This window comes from Anser anser, assembly GCF_964211835.1.
Source record: "Anser anser genome assembly, chromosome: 4".
In the NCBI taxonomy this organism is placed as follows: Eukaryota; Metazoa; Chordata; class Aves; order Anseriformes; family Anatidae; genus Anser; species Anser anser.
This window is the reverse complement of record NC_139724.1, coordinates 46,205,634-46,220,950: the sequence shown is the minus strand read 5'-3', so window position 1 is coordinate 46,220,950 and position 15,317 is coordinate 46,205,634. Positions and strand designations below refer to the sequence as shown.

At 48.1% G+C, this 15,317-nt stretch overlaps 2 protein-coding genes across 8 annotated transcripts; both read left to right on the top strand.

The window, feature by feature from the left end:
- The first annotated feature begins 2 nt into the window (after nt 1–2).
- On the top strand, nt 3–4,317 carry HNRNPDL (heterogeneous nuclear ribonucleoprotein D like). Of its 3 annotated transcripts, XR_014584381.1 has the most exons (9): nt 3–137; nt 388–556; nt 635–796; nt 1,238–1,369; nt 1,485–1,599; nt 2,393–2,560; nt 2,773–2,870; nt 3,252–3,355; nt 4,048–4,317. XR_014584381.1 is itself a non-coding variant. In XM_083836035.1 (8 exons), exons 1-7 carry the CDS (start codon nt 49–51, stop codon nt 2,841–2,843), a joined length of 906 nt encoding a protein of 301 aa, XP_083692161.1. In that variant the 5' UTR covers nt 3–48; the 3' UTR covers nt 2,844–2,870; nt 4,048–4,317. The 3 variants fall into 3 exon arrangements, 2 of the variants coding, with proteins under 2 accessions (XP_083692161.1, XP_083692162.1); XM_083836035.1 differs by lacking the exon at nt 3,252–3,355; XM_083836036.1 differs by having other exon boundaries at nt 3,252–4,317.
- Nucleotides 4,318–4,960: 643 nt separating this feature from the next.
- On the top strand, nt 4,961–14,903 carry HNRNPD (heterogeneous nuclear ribonucleoprotein D). 5 transcript variants are annotated; one of them, XR_014584379.1, is made up of 9 exons: nt 4,961–5,251; nt 8,580–8,748; nt 9,577–9,738; nt 10,928–11,059; nt 11,983–12,082; nt 12,178–12,324; nt 13,272–13,369; nt 13,678–13,748; nt 14,587–14,903. XR_014584379.1 is itself a non-coding variant. In XM_083836030.1 (8 exons), the coding sequence occupies exons 1-7, from the start codon at nt 5,073–5,075 to the stop codon at nt 13,337–13,339; spliced, it is 957 nt and encodes a 318-aa protein (XP_083692156.1). In that variant the 5' UTR covers nt 4,961–5,072; the 3' UTR covers nt 13,340–13,369; nt 13,678–13,840. The 5 variants fall into 5 exon arrangements, 3 of the variants coding, with proteins under 3 accessions (XP_083692156.1, XP_083692155.1, XP_083692157.1); XR_014584380.1 differs by having other exon boundaries at nt 13,678–13,784; XM_083836030.1 differs by lacking the exon at nt 14,587–14,903 and having other exon boundaries at nt 13,678–13,840.
- Nucleotides 14,904–15,317: the final 414 nt, after the last annotated feature.

Here is a 15,317-nt window from a genome sequence, read left to right as displayed (position 1 = left end):
GCGCCGAGCGGGTCTCCGCCGAGCCTCCCCCTCGCAGCAGCCCCCGCCATGGAGGACGCCACCGAGATGAGCGGCGGCCCGGAGGAGTTCGCCGAGGGCTCCAAGATCAACGCCAGCAAGAACCAGCAGGACGACGGGTACGGGCGGGGGGGCGGGGGCCGCCTCGCACAGCGCTCCCCCCCCCCCGGCCCTCCCCCATCCCGCCTCAGGCGGGGGGGGGGCGGTGTTGTGGGGAGGGGGGCGTGGCCTGCGGGGCGGGGCGGGGGTGGGAGGGGGCGAGGCAGTGCGGGGCGGGGCGGCGGGTGTCGCTCAGGCGGAGCGACGTCCCCGGCAGCCAATGGGGGCGCGGGATGCCCCGTTAACCCCGCCCCCCCCGTGGCCCCGCAGGAAGATGTTCATCGGCGGCCTGAGCTGGGACACCAGCAAGAAGGACCTGACCGAGTACCTGTCCCGCTTCGGCGAGGTCGTGGACTGCACCATCAAGACGGACCCGGTGACCGGGCGCTCCCGCGGCTTCGGGTTCGTGCTCTTCAAGGACGCGGCCAGCGTGGAGAAGGTGCGTGGGGTGGGCACGGCGCCGCCCGGCGGGTCGGGGCCCGGCCGCCGCCCCCTCCTGAGAGCCTTCTTCCCCCAGGTCCTGGAACTGAAGGAGCACAAGCTGGACGGGAAGCTAATAGACCCCAAGAGAGCAAAAGCCCTCAAGGGGAAGGAGCCGCCGAAAAAGGTGTTTGTTGGTGGGCTGAGCCCAGATACGTCGGAAGAACAGATAAAGGAGTACTTCGGTGCTTTTGGTGAGGTACGGTGTAGCAGTGTGCTAAGAAAAAGCTTTCAAGTGAGCGTTGTCCCTGTCTTAAGACAGAAGAATTTTGGCGAGTGAGCAGGGTCTCTCCTTAAAATGAGAAAGCATCCCTCTCTGTGGTTGTGAAAAGTCTGTGTTCATCAATAGCTGTGACTGGCGTGGTAGGCTAACTGCAGCTGTCAATAGCTGCGATAGCTGTAGCTGTATTAGTTCCCCTGGTGCAACCTTACGACCCTGCAGCTGAATGTCCATAGTAGGTGGTCCTGACTGTGGTCAGGTAATCCCACCATTATAAGTGCAACTAGTTATTACCGCTAAAACTAGTGAGATAACCTTTGAAAGCTCTTTTTAGCATGGGTGTTGGACTGATGAATGGCTCTGGTAGCACAAAAAGTTGGTTGCAGATGACCCGTAATTGATATGTACTTGTAATTTCAGATTGAAAACATTGAGCTTCCCATGGACACCAAGACGAACGAAAGGAGGGGTTTCTGCTTTATTACGTACACGGATGAAGAGCCAGTCAAGAAGCTACTAGAAAGCAGATACCATCAAATTGGTTCAGGCAAGGTAGGGATGCTCTCTTTGCAAGCTTGTGAAATAAGCACTCTGTTGGCTTCCGTGAAAGCAGCTGACAGAAAGGTCTTGATATCCTTTCTGAGCATGAGGCTTTCTGTCTTAACAGTGTGAGATCAAAGTAGCACAGCCCAAAGAGGTGTACAGGCAACAGCAGCAGCAACAGAAAGGAGGAAAAAGCAATGCTTCTGGTGGACGAGGTGGTGGAAGGGGGCGTGGACGGGGTGAGTATTTTGGATATTGGAATTCGTGTACATGTACCGAAGATTAAGGTGTTTGCAGCTATGTACAGTTTTTGGGTTGCATGCAGAACTTGTGTTTAAAAAGAAACCTCTTAGTAAATGTGGTAGATTCAATTTTGGTGGTTGTAATAGCTTTTGGAAGCTAAAGAATCTTGGCTTGCATTGAAGCAGTCGAAGGGCAAGTGAGATGTAGGATATTTTTTAGTAGACCTACTTTCCACAGCCTAGCTCAATGCAAAGTGCAGTTCTCCTCTTGTGTGAAGGGATGCACTGTTGGTCTCCTCCTCAGTGAAAAATCATGCTGGTTAAAGGGGCAGTCACTTTGCTACCCCTTCAAAAGAGGAGACAAGCCAGCAATTGTTACAGGTTGTTGCATGTCGGGTTTCAAAAGTCAAGCAGCCCTAAGTAATGCAGTAAAGTCTCTCGTGTGTTATAACTTTGTTCATTTAATTGATGATCTAAAAAGAGAAGGCTTATGGTAGGCGCTGCTGTTGTACATGGTTTGGCTTCATTTTGTTTTCTTTGTTTTCTGCTGAATTGTTTATGAGCAGGACTTGGGTGCTCTTTCTCCTAATGTTTTCATGGGTGATTGTGTCTTAAAACACATCTCTGGTAGCCAACTGAAAGCAGTCAATTTTCTTAGGAAGTTTTTTGTGTTGGTAGGCAAGAGGGTTCTTGGAAGTAATAGTTGTGGCACTGAAAAATTGCAAGTAAAAGTGCCCTATGAGAGGAGTGAGAAGTTAGCCAACTTAACAACTTGTACGTTTGTTTTCAGGTCAGGGACAAAACTGGAATCAAGGATTTAATAACTATTATGATCAAGGATATGGAAACTACAATAGCGCTTACAGTGATCAAAGCTACAGTGGCTATGGAGGATATGACTACTCTGGGTACAACTATCCCAATTACGGATATGGGCCGGGATACACAGATTACAGTGGTAAATAGTTTAAATCTCCTTCAAGATAACAATTGCATGGATCTTGAAATGGGAGCCTCTCATATGCTGTTCTGCAACAGCTCTTGCTCTGAAGGCAGCATGGCTTGAAAAAGAGCAGACCTTTCTGGGGTGGTGGCCTGTACGGGAGGACCAGAGACGACTGAGTAGGATGTTAATTTTCACAGCATTTCCCCCCTTGTTTTCATGTACAGGTCAACAAAGCACGTATGGAAAAGCATCCCGTGGTGGCGGCAATCACCAAAACAACTACCAGCCATACTAAAGCAGTACCTAGTCCTTGAGGAAACAGGTGTGTACATGAGTGCGAGGTCCACTCTAAGTATGCCTAATCTAATTTAAAGATCAATAGACAAATGAAGAGTAAAATCTTGCGTAGCGTGACTTTTTCTTTAATTAAACTTTTTTGTTAACTTAAAATACTTTTTTTTAAAACCAGCTTTGCCTACCGTGTCTATAGATCTTTAACTTTGTAAAAATGTGACTTTATCTTCTTTAGTACTTCAGAAAAACATAAGAGTTTTTCTGTTTTGTGTTGTGTACCAGGTGGTCTAGAGGAATAATTAAACTTATTAGAAGTATTAACAGGTAAAGTACTGAAATGGGTACAACTTAAGGAAAACAAGAATGTTGTCTTCTAACTCTGACATTATACCTTGTTTGTACCCGCCAGCGGGAACTTCATTGCAGGCCGTGTGTCACCCTGACCACGTCTATCTCTGGGGTCGCACGTTGCAGGCAGAGCGCAAGGCATACACCAGAAAACGCTGTCCTGTGGTATGGTCTCTTCCAACTTCATGTACCAGCGTAAAGATTAAAGTGGAAAACTTCAGACTTTGGCTTCTTTTTTAATCTTTTTGGAGATTTAAGTGTCTTAACTTAAATGGTTTTTTACAGGAGTTAAAGTACATAAATGCCTTTACAGCTTAATCATTTGGTCTTCTGTTTAGTGTTGTATTTCAATTGTGGAACCTCATTTTAAGTGTGCATTGTTTAAGATTTAATGCTTGCTTTTTTCTTTTTATAGCTAATAGTGAAATCTGCAAACCAAAACGAACTTTTAAATCTGGAAAGACATTAAAGATCATATGCACGTGGACTGTTGGAAGTAAAATGAGATCTGATTTGCCTTTGCGCAGCTGTTGCTGAGGCGGATAAGCACATGATTGGGAAACCCCTTCTTGGCGGTGTTTCCATTGGAAAACCTGGTTCAGAACCTGATTAACCATAAAATTGGGATATGCGTAGTTCTGGAACAGCTTCCTGAATGGGCCAAGTGGCTAGATTTGGGAAGACAAATTTTTGACAGGTAACAAAACGTTGTGTTACCTTAGGAAATATGCATATGATCTTTAACAGTGACGAAAGGAATATATAGAAGACTTAAAGCAGTTCATGAAAATGGACCTTTTAACGATTCTTGTAGTACCTTGCGGAGTTCTGACATGCATTTTGTCTTGGTTTTTTAGGTGGAGATGCTGCAGCAAAGCCATCTTGCAGAGCATTGTGTGCGAGCAGAGGGTGGTCTTCGTGAGAGGAAATGACTATTTTGTAAAGACTTTTAGTGTACGACACAACTGTGTCCAACTGTATATAGCGGCCGGCTAGTTTTCTTTTATGGTTTTTACTTTCTTTTTGCCATTCATGTTATGACACAACGTGGACGTGTGTTTATACAAACTTTTATTTGTATAATTTCATGTTAAAGGATTCTCTTAATAAATGCTTCCCGAAGTGAATGTAGTCCTGACATTGGCTGTGGAGTGAGGTGCATGTAGTTATGTATAACCTGATTTTCTTCCTTGTGTAAAAGGGCAAGAGCAGTGCTGGACAGCAGATGTGGCTTAAGACAAAGGTGGGTGTGCAGCCCCTATTTTGAGTATGCCTTAAATGTAAGGGTTGTAGACTTAATTAGCGTTAGAGGAGGGGACTAGGTCCCTAGCAGTACCCATCTCACATCTTTTAAAGAAGGAGTCTGCTTCTGGGCTATTGTGGCAGTGGAGGAGGCTGTACAGGAGGAGAGGCTTTATCTTAAATAGGTGGCAAGAGTTGAAGCTCCAGTCGTTCCAGATCAGAACCAACTTTGCACTTCTATATGTGACTGAAGGAAGGGGACTGACAGATGAAGGCACTGCTTCCCTGTCCGCGCAGGGACCTCTTGCGTCTAGAAACCAGCCTCCAGCCGTACCTCTGCCTTCCACCCGTAGTGTAAACGCTTTTCTAAGCTTCCTTCGCTCTTAATTCCCCTCACAGTTTCCGAGGGAGCAGCGCGGGGCCTCCTCCCGCTCCCCGGGAGCTGCCTGAGGCGGGCCGGGCCCTGCCGCCGCCATGGCGTCACGTGGGGCGGCGCGGCGCCCCTTCCGCCCGCCATTTTAGGCTGGCTCGGCGTCGGCGCCATTAAGACGAGCGGGCGGCGGGCGGAGGGCTCGGGCCGGGGCCGCCACCGGGGCCGGCGCCGCGGCGGGGAAGCGGAGCCGGGGGCGGCGGCGGCGCCATGTCGGAGCAGCAGTTCGCCGTGGACGCGGCCGGCGGCGGGGGCGGCCCGGCGGAGCAGCCGGAACAGCCCGAGGGGCTGCCGGGGGCCGGCGCGGGGGGCGCCGACGGGGCTGGCGGCGGCGGGGGCGAGTCGGAGGGAGCCAAGATCGACGCCAGCAAGAACGAGGAGGACGAGGGGTGAGCGGCGGCGCCCCGCGGTCGTGGCTCCTCCCGGGCGGCCCGCTCCGAGCCGGGGAGCTTCGGCCCCGGCCAAGTTGGGGGGTTTGTTTATTTCCTCGTTCCCTCGGAGGATGCTGCTGCTGCTGCTGCTGCGGGAAGTTAAGGCGCGGCGCTGCTGGTACGAGCTCTGCCGCGGCGCTCTGTGACGGAGAAGCGATGGCCGGAGCAGCGTCGCCAGGCTTCGTGCCACCCTCTGCCATTTCTCCTCCGGCAGCCCTAAAGAGAGGGGAAGGGACCGTGGGCTTGGGGGGCCGTAACGCGTATCGCTCTTCTGGCTCGCGCCACGAGGTGGGCTCTTGTCAGCGAGCCCACGAAACTCCCTGCGCAGGACCGTGCCGTAGGTGACGAGTTTAAGCGCAGAACGAATGCGGTTTTTCATCTCCCCAAAGTCTGGTGCTTGGCAGGGGGCAGAGAGCAGCCTTCCTACAGCAGGTGAAGTTCATGTAGAATAGATCCAGTTCCAGGACGGGCTGCCGCTCCGTGCTGGTGCCTGTCGTGCTGCTGTGAAACTCAGGCAGCAAGTGTGTTTTTTCAAGGCAGAAAATAAAAAAAAAAACTGAATAAAGGAGCAGTAGCTGTGTGTGTCCTGTCAGGACTTGCAGAGAAGCCTCCCCTTTTGTAATAAACCAGGGTGTTGCTGACAGTGCGGAGACGCAACAGGAACGTGTTTTGAGTGCTTTCCCAGTGCTCATGGGAGCCTAGACGCTATCCTCACTTCTTCCTACCTTAAGTACCTCACTTTAAATTCTGTCACCATTTTCGTATTTGTTCTGCCTTTACCTATCGAAGGGTTGCATGAGGACGTACGCTTTTTTTTGAGTCAGCACAGCCTCCGAGGAGTTGTCACTGCGTGGTGTGGTGATGCGGGGCACTGAGTACACTGTAGTGTATGTCGGCTTGTAGTTGAGTTCAGTCTTTCAGCCCATGAGAGAATAGTTTTTGACCTGCCACTTGTTGGTAACACTGTATGGGAAACTGTTTTTGACAGCTCTTGGAGGCAGAGGGAAGACAGCGTGCCCTCAGTAGTTGCTGGATGGAGGTATGATAGTGGTTCCTTTACATTAGGAATTAGAGACAGGATTTTCAGCAACTGAGTGCACCCTCAGTTTTTCCCAGGTACGATCTTTGTACTCAGATATCCCTAAGTTGGCAACTGCTGGGAAACATCCCGATCAGGCAGCTGGAGAAAGGCCACAGCCAGCCACCGCTTCTGTGTATGCTCAGTTTAGCTATGTCCGAAGCTTGAAAGCTTGGCCAGTGCCCTTCTGGTGACCTATTTTGGAAAAACGTGCACTGATGTGACTTCAACCAGCCAAGCCGTGGTTTGGAAAGGACGCGTGTTTCACTAGGTTTTGACAGTACGGTGGCACGGCTCGTAATTGTCATTTGTGGTCCTGTTGGTGTCGTAGCCTTGCTTTGGCCTCAGTTTTGCAGTGGAGCTGAAAAACTTTTGCTGTAGTGGAAAGCTGGAGCAATTAGGTTTTGCTGCTCCGTGACTGCAGTCACACATTCAGTTTTTGCATGGTGCTGGGGAAATCCTTCAGAAGGGCAGGAATTTCAAACTCCTGGTTTGGGTCGTGAACGTAGTGATAGAAAGCAGGGTTTTGTAGTTTGTGTTAATTGTTCTGCTGACAGCTGTAAAAGGGATGTTTTGTACGGCATGAAGCCCGTGTACGTTCTACAGGAACTGCTCCAGTGTCAGTATCTCCTATGTGTCAGAAATACGATGCTGCATCCTCGGCGTGTGTTGTGTTTTGCTGCTTAGAAAAAACACACGACAACAAACAGGATGACTGCTAATGATACCAGGCTTTCTTTGGATGACTGAACCCTGCTGGTCGGAGGCTACCGTTTTACTAGCATGGTCCATTTGTTCATGTCACTCCCGAAAACAGTAAGAGGTCGCCAAGGTAGGGCATCCAGTGCTTTTTGGAGAAAAGAGAGCTGGAACTAATGGGAGAGGTGAATAAAGGTATGGGGGATTGGTGCTCCTGTTGATAGATGGAAAAACTTCATGTGGAAACAGATGAAGCTTCTGAGCCCTGCTGCGTCTGGAGGTTCGAGACATTTGTCAGAAGCTGAACCTTCCTGTTTATTTCGTAAGAGCACAGCCAGTTCAACGAGGCTTGGGGTGAGTTCAGATGAACAGCTTGGGTTTGAGAGGGCTGGACCTGTGGAAGTGCAGCGCGATCGGAGCAGGGATGCCTGTGTGTGTGCGGCACGTGCAGGAGATGGAAGCGCGCTTGGGTGCTTGCGCAGGTTGTCTGAAAACAGTGCGTGTCATTGTGAAATAAATCGGCAGAGCTTTGGAGAACACGTTTTTACACATTTCAGTGGATCATACCTTTCAGTTCTGAGCCTGTCACAAAATCTTCTTTATCAGCATTAGAAGAGATCATCTCAAAACAAATCCTCTCTGAATGAGAGCATAAGCCTCGTGCCTGATGACTAGGGCATTGCATTCCTGCGCTCGTTGGCTTGATTTTCAGTTGATGCAAGTCGTCAAGCATTTCCTTCAGCGGTGCAGCAGTGCCTGAATTTTTTGTGCCACACTGCTGTTTCCAGACGGTCATGATTTGAATCCAAGCTTCCAGCGTGCTTGTGTAATTAAAAGTCATGACTAAAGGTACCTTTCGAACCCGTTTTCCCAGCAGCGCGGCTCCTGTAAACAGTCTGTAGGGAAGTTGTTCTGGGGATTGGTTTGGATTATGCCAGCTGTTTATATCATGTTTTGGGGAGGAAAAGTTAGCTTTGAGCATCCAATACTTAGCTTTTTTACACCTTTATGGGGAAGCGGACTCGACTGCGCTTTTTTATTTGTTTTTTGGTGTACTCGTGCTGGCATGCGTGCATTCCAGGCGAGTGTGTCAGTGCTCCTGGGTACCCCTGCTGCCTTAGACATGTATCGGTCCTGCCTCTGCTTCACAAACAGCTGTGGGGGGCTTCGCAGAGACCCGTGTGGGTTAAGCCTGTGGGTCAGTAGCGACGGGGTTGCAGGGAGGTAGCAGTACACCTTTACATCGCTCCTTGCGGCTTCTTGGGGTAGTGACGTAAACAACTGCAGCGGACGGCTGCGCAGAGCTGTTGCATGCCTGCAGGCCTGTATCTGTTCTGGCCAGGGTCGTTTCAGCAACGTGTCGAAAAGTGCGGGGCCTCCTATGCGCGCCTGGGGTGTCACTGATAAAGCCCTGCTACACCTTAACGTAAGGCAGCTGAGCTCGTACAGCTTGATGGCATGGGATCTTAGGTGAAGTGTCTTAACGGGCTAACCTTCTTGTCTCAACAGGAAAATGTTCATTGGCGGCCTTAGCTGGGACACTACAAAGAAAGACCTGAAGGACTATTTCTCTAAATTTGGCGAAGTTGTAGACTGCACTCTGAAGTTAGACCCCATCACTGGGCGATCGAGAGGCTTCGGCTTTGTACTCTTTAAAGAATCGGAGAGCGTAGATAAGGTAGTATTAATGTGATCAAACGGCACCTTAAATTGTAGTCCGCAAAGGTGCAGCACTCAGGTGACTGCACACATAGTTATTTGCACATAACCTGTTACAGATGATTTTGGGATGCAACCTATTTAAGATGCTGCTTATGGAAATGTTCTTTTCCCACACTTAGTCGTGCCACAGCGGCCGGGAGCAGCAGCGGCTCCCAGAATAGGCCTTTGGGTACTTGCAGGGGAACGTGCTGCAACCCACTGGCCTTGTGCAATTCAAAACTATCACGTATAATACACCTGCTGCCTATCGCCAGGGAAGTGGTGATGCTAAAAGTGCGCCAAGTCCTCGTGTTCCAGAGCTGCAGGGTGACCCCTGCAGTGGGGTCGGTGGCTTTGATGCATTTGGGCGTTATTCTAGCAAAAATTAGGCGTTAGCCTTTCTAAAGTGCTGCTGATGTAGCACCCTGAAGATTTGTCACCTTCGTTGATCTTTGGTGGTATCTAAGGCACAGATAAAACCCTTCTTTACTTTACGAGGTGGGAGGAGGGGAGGAGGGGATTGTGCAGTGCTTTCTGGGAAATGTTATGTCCGTATTTCCTTGGGTGATAAGTGGCTGCAGGTTATTCCTTAAAGGCTTTAGTAGAACCGTCTGTGTCAGTGGACAGTAATCAAAATCAAGGAACTGTTTGGGTTTGTGGAACAAATAATCATTGGAATAAAAATATTGCCGCTGAAGTGCTAGCATTACCAAAGCTCAAGTATGAATTAGCTGAGCCTTGCTCAAAACTCCCGTGAAACATTTAGCTTGAACTGTGAATAAGGTCTTGTTTTAATTTTCCACAGGTCATGGACCAGAAAGAACACAAGCTGAATGGGAAGGTCATTGATCCTAAAAGAGCTAAAGCCATGAAAACAAAAGAACCCGTCAAAAAGATTTTTGTTGGGGGCTTATCTCCAGACACACCTGAAGAGAAAATACGGGAATACTTTGGAGGTTTTGGTGAGGTACGTGGCAAAATAAATTGCTCGCTCTTCAAAAATTCGGTAATTAAAAACAGCCCCCAGACTCAGTCTCGTTTGAAGCTACGGTAAGCTTAACAGCCAGTGTAATTCCACGTGTTTTGCTTCTCAGAATCTTAACAATAAGGGTATCACGTGGAGGCTGGGATTTGCATGGGTTGGTAATGTGGACGGGGTTATTGGAAGGAGGAGCTGGGGCACATCAGAGACTTGGGACCTGATCTGCGGGATGCCTGAATGTCTTGAGCGAGGCAGGCGTGGGAGGCACAGTTTCGGAGCATGCTGCCTGGGTTAGCTGGCTGAGATGCTCTTCAGGCAGGCCAGCTCATCTGCTGTGGCAGGGATTCAGGCAGTTTTCTGAAATTCTCTGCAACTCTATATTCTGTCTCTCTCTCTGTCCCCCATTTTGGTGGTGCAGGCGGACTGTCACAAAATACCACCTCGGAGCTTAAAAGCTGCCCTGTAGGAGCTTGGTAAGGGTGATGCGAGTTGGCAGCAGCTTCTCTACTTATTGTAAGGTGTTGCCAGCATCAGGTCATGACAGCTCAGCTGTCGGGGAGCTGGGTTTTCCAATACCTGCCTGGTAGCCTGTACCAGAGGCTACAACAACTATTTCCTTAGGCCAAATCCTCCCGTGCCACTTGCAAGGAGAACTTTGTGTTTGCAGTTAGGTGTTGAACAGTATCATTTGTCCTGTTCAACAATTTTAGTAGCGTGATGAACGAGCAGAACTATGGTCTTTTGCAAAGGTAGACGTTCTTCATACAAAGCTTGAAGATTTAGGTCTGCTCAAGGGTGGAAACACCTAGTTTAACCCTATCCTAACTGACATAACTGTAAATCAGATTGAGAGTACTTATCCAGCACGAGTGAAATACTCCTTGTGCAGCATGATCCGTTAGAGCTCCTGAGCAGGCAAGTGATAATGAGTTAGATGAAAGCAGTCACTTACGCAGTTAGGAACATAATTTCTAGTGATGATGATCGTGTTCACAATGTCAGTGATGATGGATGTAGTGATGCTGATTTGCATCGACTAACGTAAAGCCCTGCGATGAAAGCACACTGTCATATTCTAGTTGAAATAATTTTATTTGGCAAATACGAGCTGTTAGAAATGTTTTCAAGTCGTGCAAATGGCAGGATAAAATGTAACACAACTGTTCTCTACCAGGTTGAGTCTATAGAGCTCCCCATGGACAACAAAACTAACAAGAGGCGTGGATTTTGCTTCATTACTTTCAAGGAGGAGGAACCAGTGAAGAAAATAATGGAAAAGAAATACCACAACGTTGGGCTTAGTAAAGTAGGTGACTTTTTTCCTAGAGAAACTGAACACTGACAGTAGAGTGAATTACATGATCATTTCTGGCTGGTTTTGAAGAATAGTCTGAAAATACCTATAAGCTTTATTTCTCTCATGTTGTGCTAAACCTATGAAGCATTTCTAGAGGTGCTAGTAATTGGTTACAGAAAGCCTATGAGCTGAGGGGTCTTCCCGTGACGTTTTGTTCTGCACGCCCTGTGGGGAGAGGGCTGGCAGCAGCGTGGTTGTTGGCTCTGACGCTCCCAGGTTGTCTGGCGGTGTGCCCTGGGTGCTGCCTCACTCATCTGCTCCGGGAGGTTTAACCACGCTTTCCAAGTCACTGGATCTTTAATCAAGTCACTGGAGTGTTTAATCTGGAAATACTCTGTTGTTTAGGCAAAATGCCAATTTATCTTAGAGTGCTTCCGGAACTGAACTGAAATGGGAAGCTAGGCTTTCCTGTTGGAAGTTACCTTCCTTTCAGAAATGTGTTTAAAATTAAACCTTGTAACCCAAACTCAAATCGTAGCCGGCCTCTTCCTCGTTGGATGGATATGCAGTGGAAGCTTTGGGAACTGAGCAAAACGCAATGATACTTTTGTAGCTCAGAGCTGAGTTTGCTTTTCCCAAATAAATACCTCAGAGGTCTGTTCTAAAGTTAAAACAGAAAGAAATACAATGAAACAAGTGTTGTTTTTCTGAATTGGTTCTACTGACAGGAAGGTTGGGAACTTGAAAAGTCTTTACAATGTCAGTGTCTTTCAGCAATGCTCAAGTTGAAGAGTGTAAGCTCTGCATTTTGTTCCCAGGAAGAGCACCGGGGTGACCAAATTTTATTTTCCGCTTAACGTTCCGTAAGCTTAGGAATTCTTGGTGAAGATTGTTGCTGCGAATCGGATCTGATGTCAACTTTCCTTTTCCAGTGTGAAATAAAAGTAGCCATGTCAAAGGAACAGTACCAGCAGCAGCAGCAGTGGGGGAGCAGAGGAGGATTTGTCGGAAGAGCTCGAGGAAGAGGCGGCGGTAAGTTTGCACTGGCGTGGTATAAGATGTCGAGGGGCTTGCTTGAGCGAAAGCAAGTCTCCTGCAGTTCTGAGTTCTGGCACGCTGTGTTGCAGGCCCCAGTCAAAACTGGAACCAGGGATACAGCAGCTACTGGAATCAGGGGTATGGGAACTATGGCTACAACAGCCAAGGGTACGGAGGTTACGGAGGATACGACTACACTGGTTACAACAACTACTACGGATATGGTGACTATAGCAGTAAGTACCGAACTTCTTGTGAAAAGCCCTGCTGTTGGAAAGAAAATTGCTGACACAAATACAAAAAACAAACAAACACCAAACTGTCTTTAAAAGCATATTGGTTTAGGTTTTCAGCTAGCTTAGCGGCATTCCTCTCATGTGTGAGGTCCTTGGTGTGCTGGTTTCCAGTGCCCCTGTGTCCCCAGCTTTTGTGTCACACCAAGTCAGGTGCTTGTGCACATCCGTTGTGCAGTCAGGCTGTGGTACTGCCTGGAAAGCCTCATCCTTTCCGGGGTGCCGGGGAGATGGAGTATTGCCTCTCCTGGTGGCAGGGGAAGGTGCCCGTCGGCTTCCTAATGCACACCTCACTTTTAGATGGTCAGAGAGCACACCTGCCTCAGCTGTCTCCTTACAAACGTGCTCTGCAGACTGTTCAGGCTCACGAAGGGGCTGTCTTGGCCGAGAATAGAACACAAATTTGAGTCCAGCAGTGGCTGCGTCGTACATCGTTAAGTTACCCGTCTTCAGAAGACTGTAGTTAGCACAGAGGTGATATGGCCGTAATCAGAATTTGGGGATGGACCAGCAGCTGCACAATTATACACTCCTGCAAAATAGTGGGGGGAGTTTTTTTTTGGGGGGTGTTTTCCTCCTGATCCCTTGGTAAATTTGTTCTGCCTTAGCGTGCCAATAACTACTCACAATTTGGGAATAGCCTAGCATTTTTGTGAATGTGTTTGTTTTCTCCCACATGCTTTTGAAGGGGTGAGTGTAAAATCGTTATGTTCTGGGGAGGCTGGAGCTGTGGGTAGGATGAAAACCGTTGTGAGCAGCTTGATGCTGCTGAGGTGTCGGGGTGCGGGAAGCTGGCTCTGAAAGCTGCCTTAGCTGATGGCGTTGATGTTTCCTCCTGAAACACGGCCGCCCCCGGAGCTTCCCATCTGACGGCTTTCTGTTGTGTTTAGATCAGCAGAGTGGTTATGGGAAAGTATCTCGGCGAGGTGGTCATCAAAATAGCTACAAACCATACTAAATTATTCCGTTCGCAACTTACCCTGAACAGGTATGTCCTGACTATGTACCTGCAACCTGATTTTGTACTTAATAGTAATTTTTCAAATCTATTGCGTAAGCTATTGTAATGATTAATGCTTTAAAATTTCACAGCACCCAGACGTGCTTACCGTAATGTAACGTAATGACTTTGAAGATATGTAACACAGGTGCTCTTAAGCTTTTGCCTTTTGCCCTATAATTAACAAGTCAGTAAAGTTAACAGGTAAAGTACTGCTAATGGGTACAAATTAAGGAATTGCAGCGAAACAATATTGCCTACTAACTCTGACATTATACCTTGTTTGTACCCGCCAGCGGGAACTTCATTGCAGGCCCTGTGTCGCGCTGACTTCACGATTCTCACAGGCCCGCTCAATGCGGACAGGGTACGAGATGCTCACGCTCTCGAATGCTGCCGTTTGGTATGGTCTCTTCCAACATCCTGTATCAGCATTATAAAATAAAATGGATACTTCAAGCTTTGCCTTCACTTATTTCTTTGCTTTTAAAACTATATGTAATGTAATTTTAATGCATTTTTTACAGGCCCAGTAATGGTTAAATACGTCAGCTTACTGAATAATTTTAACTTTGTTCTTCTAAGGATACAGCTTGTCTCTGGATTTTCCAGTCTTAATTTTATATTTTATTAATCTATTTTAATGCTTGCTTTTCCCATTTATAGACATGGTAGCAGTAATTGCAAGAAGTTCTTGAGCTGAATTCCTGTTGTGTCGACTTCTCCTTAGCTTCTGAGCACAATCCTACTATAGTAGTCGATGTAACCTTTTCTTCTAGTTGTATTTTCTTAACGGATAAGCTAATAATACTCTATAGTGGGTCGGCACAATTCCTAAACGCAACCTTTTGGGCCGGAAAGGTCCGTCCACCAGAGTAGCTTTTGGTGGTGGTTACAGGTATCTGAGATGTCTCGCAACATCTGAGACTAGAAGCGTTTTGTCAGTAAATTCACAGCTTACGATGAAAAGCTTGCCTTAAACATTGGCGCACATGTGGATTTCCAGCTCATGGACTCTCCTGTTCAGCTTTAATTTTAAAAAGCATATATTTACACGATTAATGTCGATATACCATATTTACGTAGAGTGGGACATAGGGGTATCTAAAAAAGCAGTTTTCTGTTAATAAAAAAGAAAGAAAAAGCTGTTCTGCCCGCTGTCAGTTGGCACAGAATGACTTGTTCCTCTCTTTTCTTTCTCCTAGGTGCAGCAGCAGTATTTTCTCATGGGAAGAGTCATTTGGGGCGGCACATGCTGCCTGCTAATAGCAGTTCAGACTAATTTTTGTATCAAGTCCATGATGGGAAGTAAGCCGTGGGGTCCCCCTGAAGTTTAATTGAGTGCTCGTTAAGGCAAAATGGCTTTCACACCGTCTTATTTCTTAACCACGATGCTTACCGATCGCTTTGTTTTACGCCCCTCCCTCTGTACCGTAGCGCGAGTCCTGTGTTGAAGCCCCGTGTGGCAGTGTCCTGCTGTAGTGGTGTCGGGCCGGTTTTTTAATAAATCTTTTTGTACGAACCTGCTCCGATTGGGGGTACCGGGGGGGGAAGGCATCGGCGGCGGAGCCCGGGGTGGCGGGGGTGCTGTGCTGTGGGTCTTGGCAACCAGCTCCTTGGGTGGTTTTGGGGGCTCAATTGCACCCCCACCCCCAAAGGTGTGTTTCTGGATCTTGAGCAGAGGCTGAGTCGTGCGTATTCAGGGCCTGAAAGCGCAGGCTGAGTCGTGTGGTTTTTGGGTCTCTGGAAACAAGGCTGAGTCGTTTGTTTTCAGAGCTTGGAAACGGAGAGCCAGCGCTGTCTTTTGGGGCTGGAGAGCGAGCTGCAAGCCAGAGGGTGGGGGAATTGCTGAAACTTCCCGACTGCCTAAGCCCTCCAGTCTCTGATGGAAAATGGAGGCTTAAGTGCCATGGTTCGGCACTCAGAAAAGTAGCTA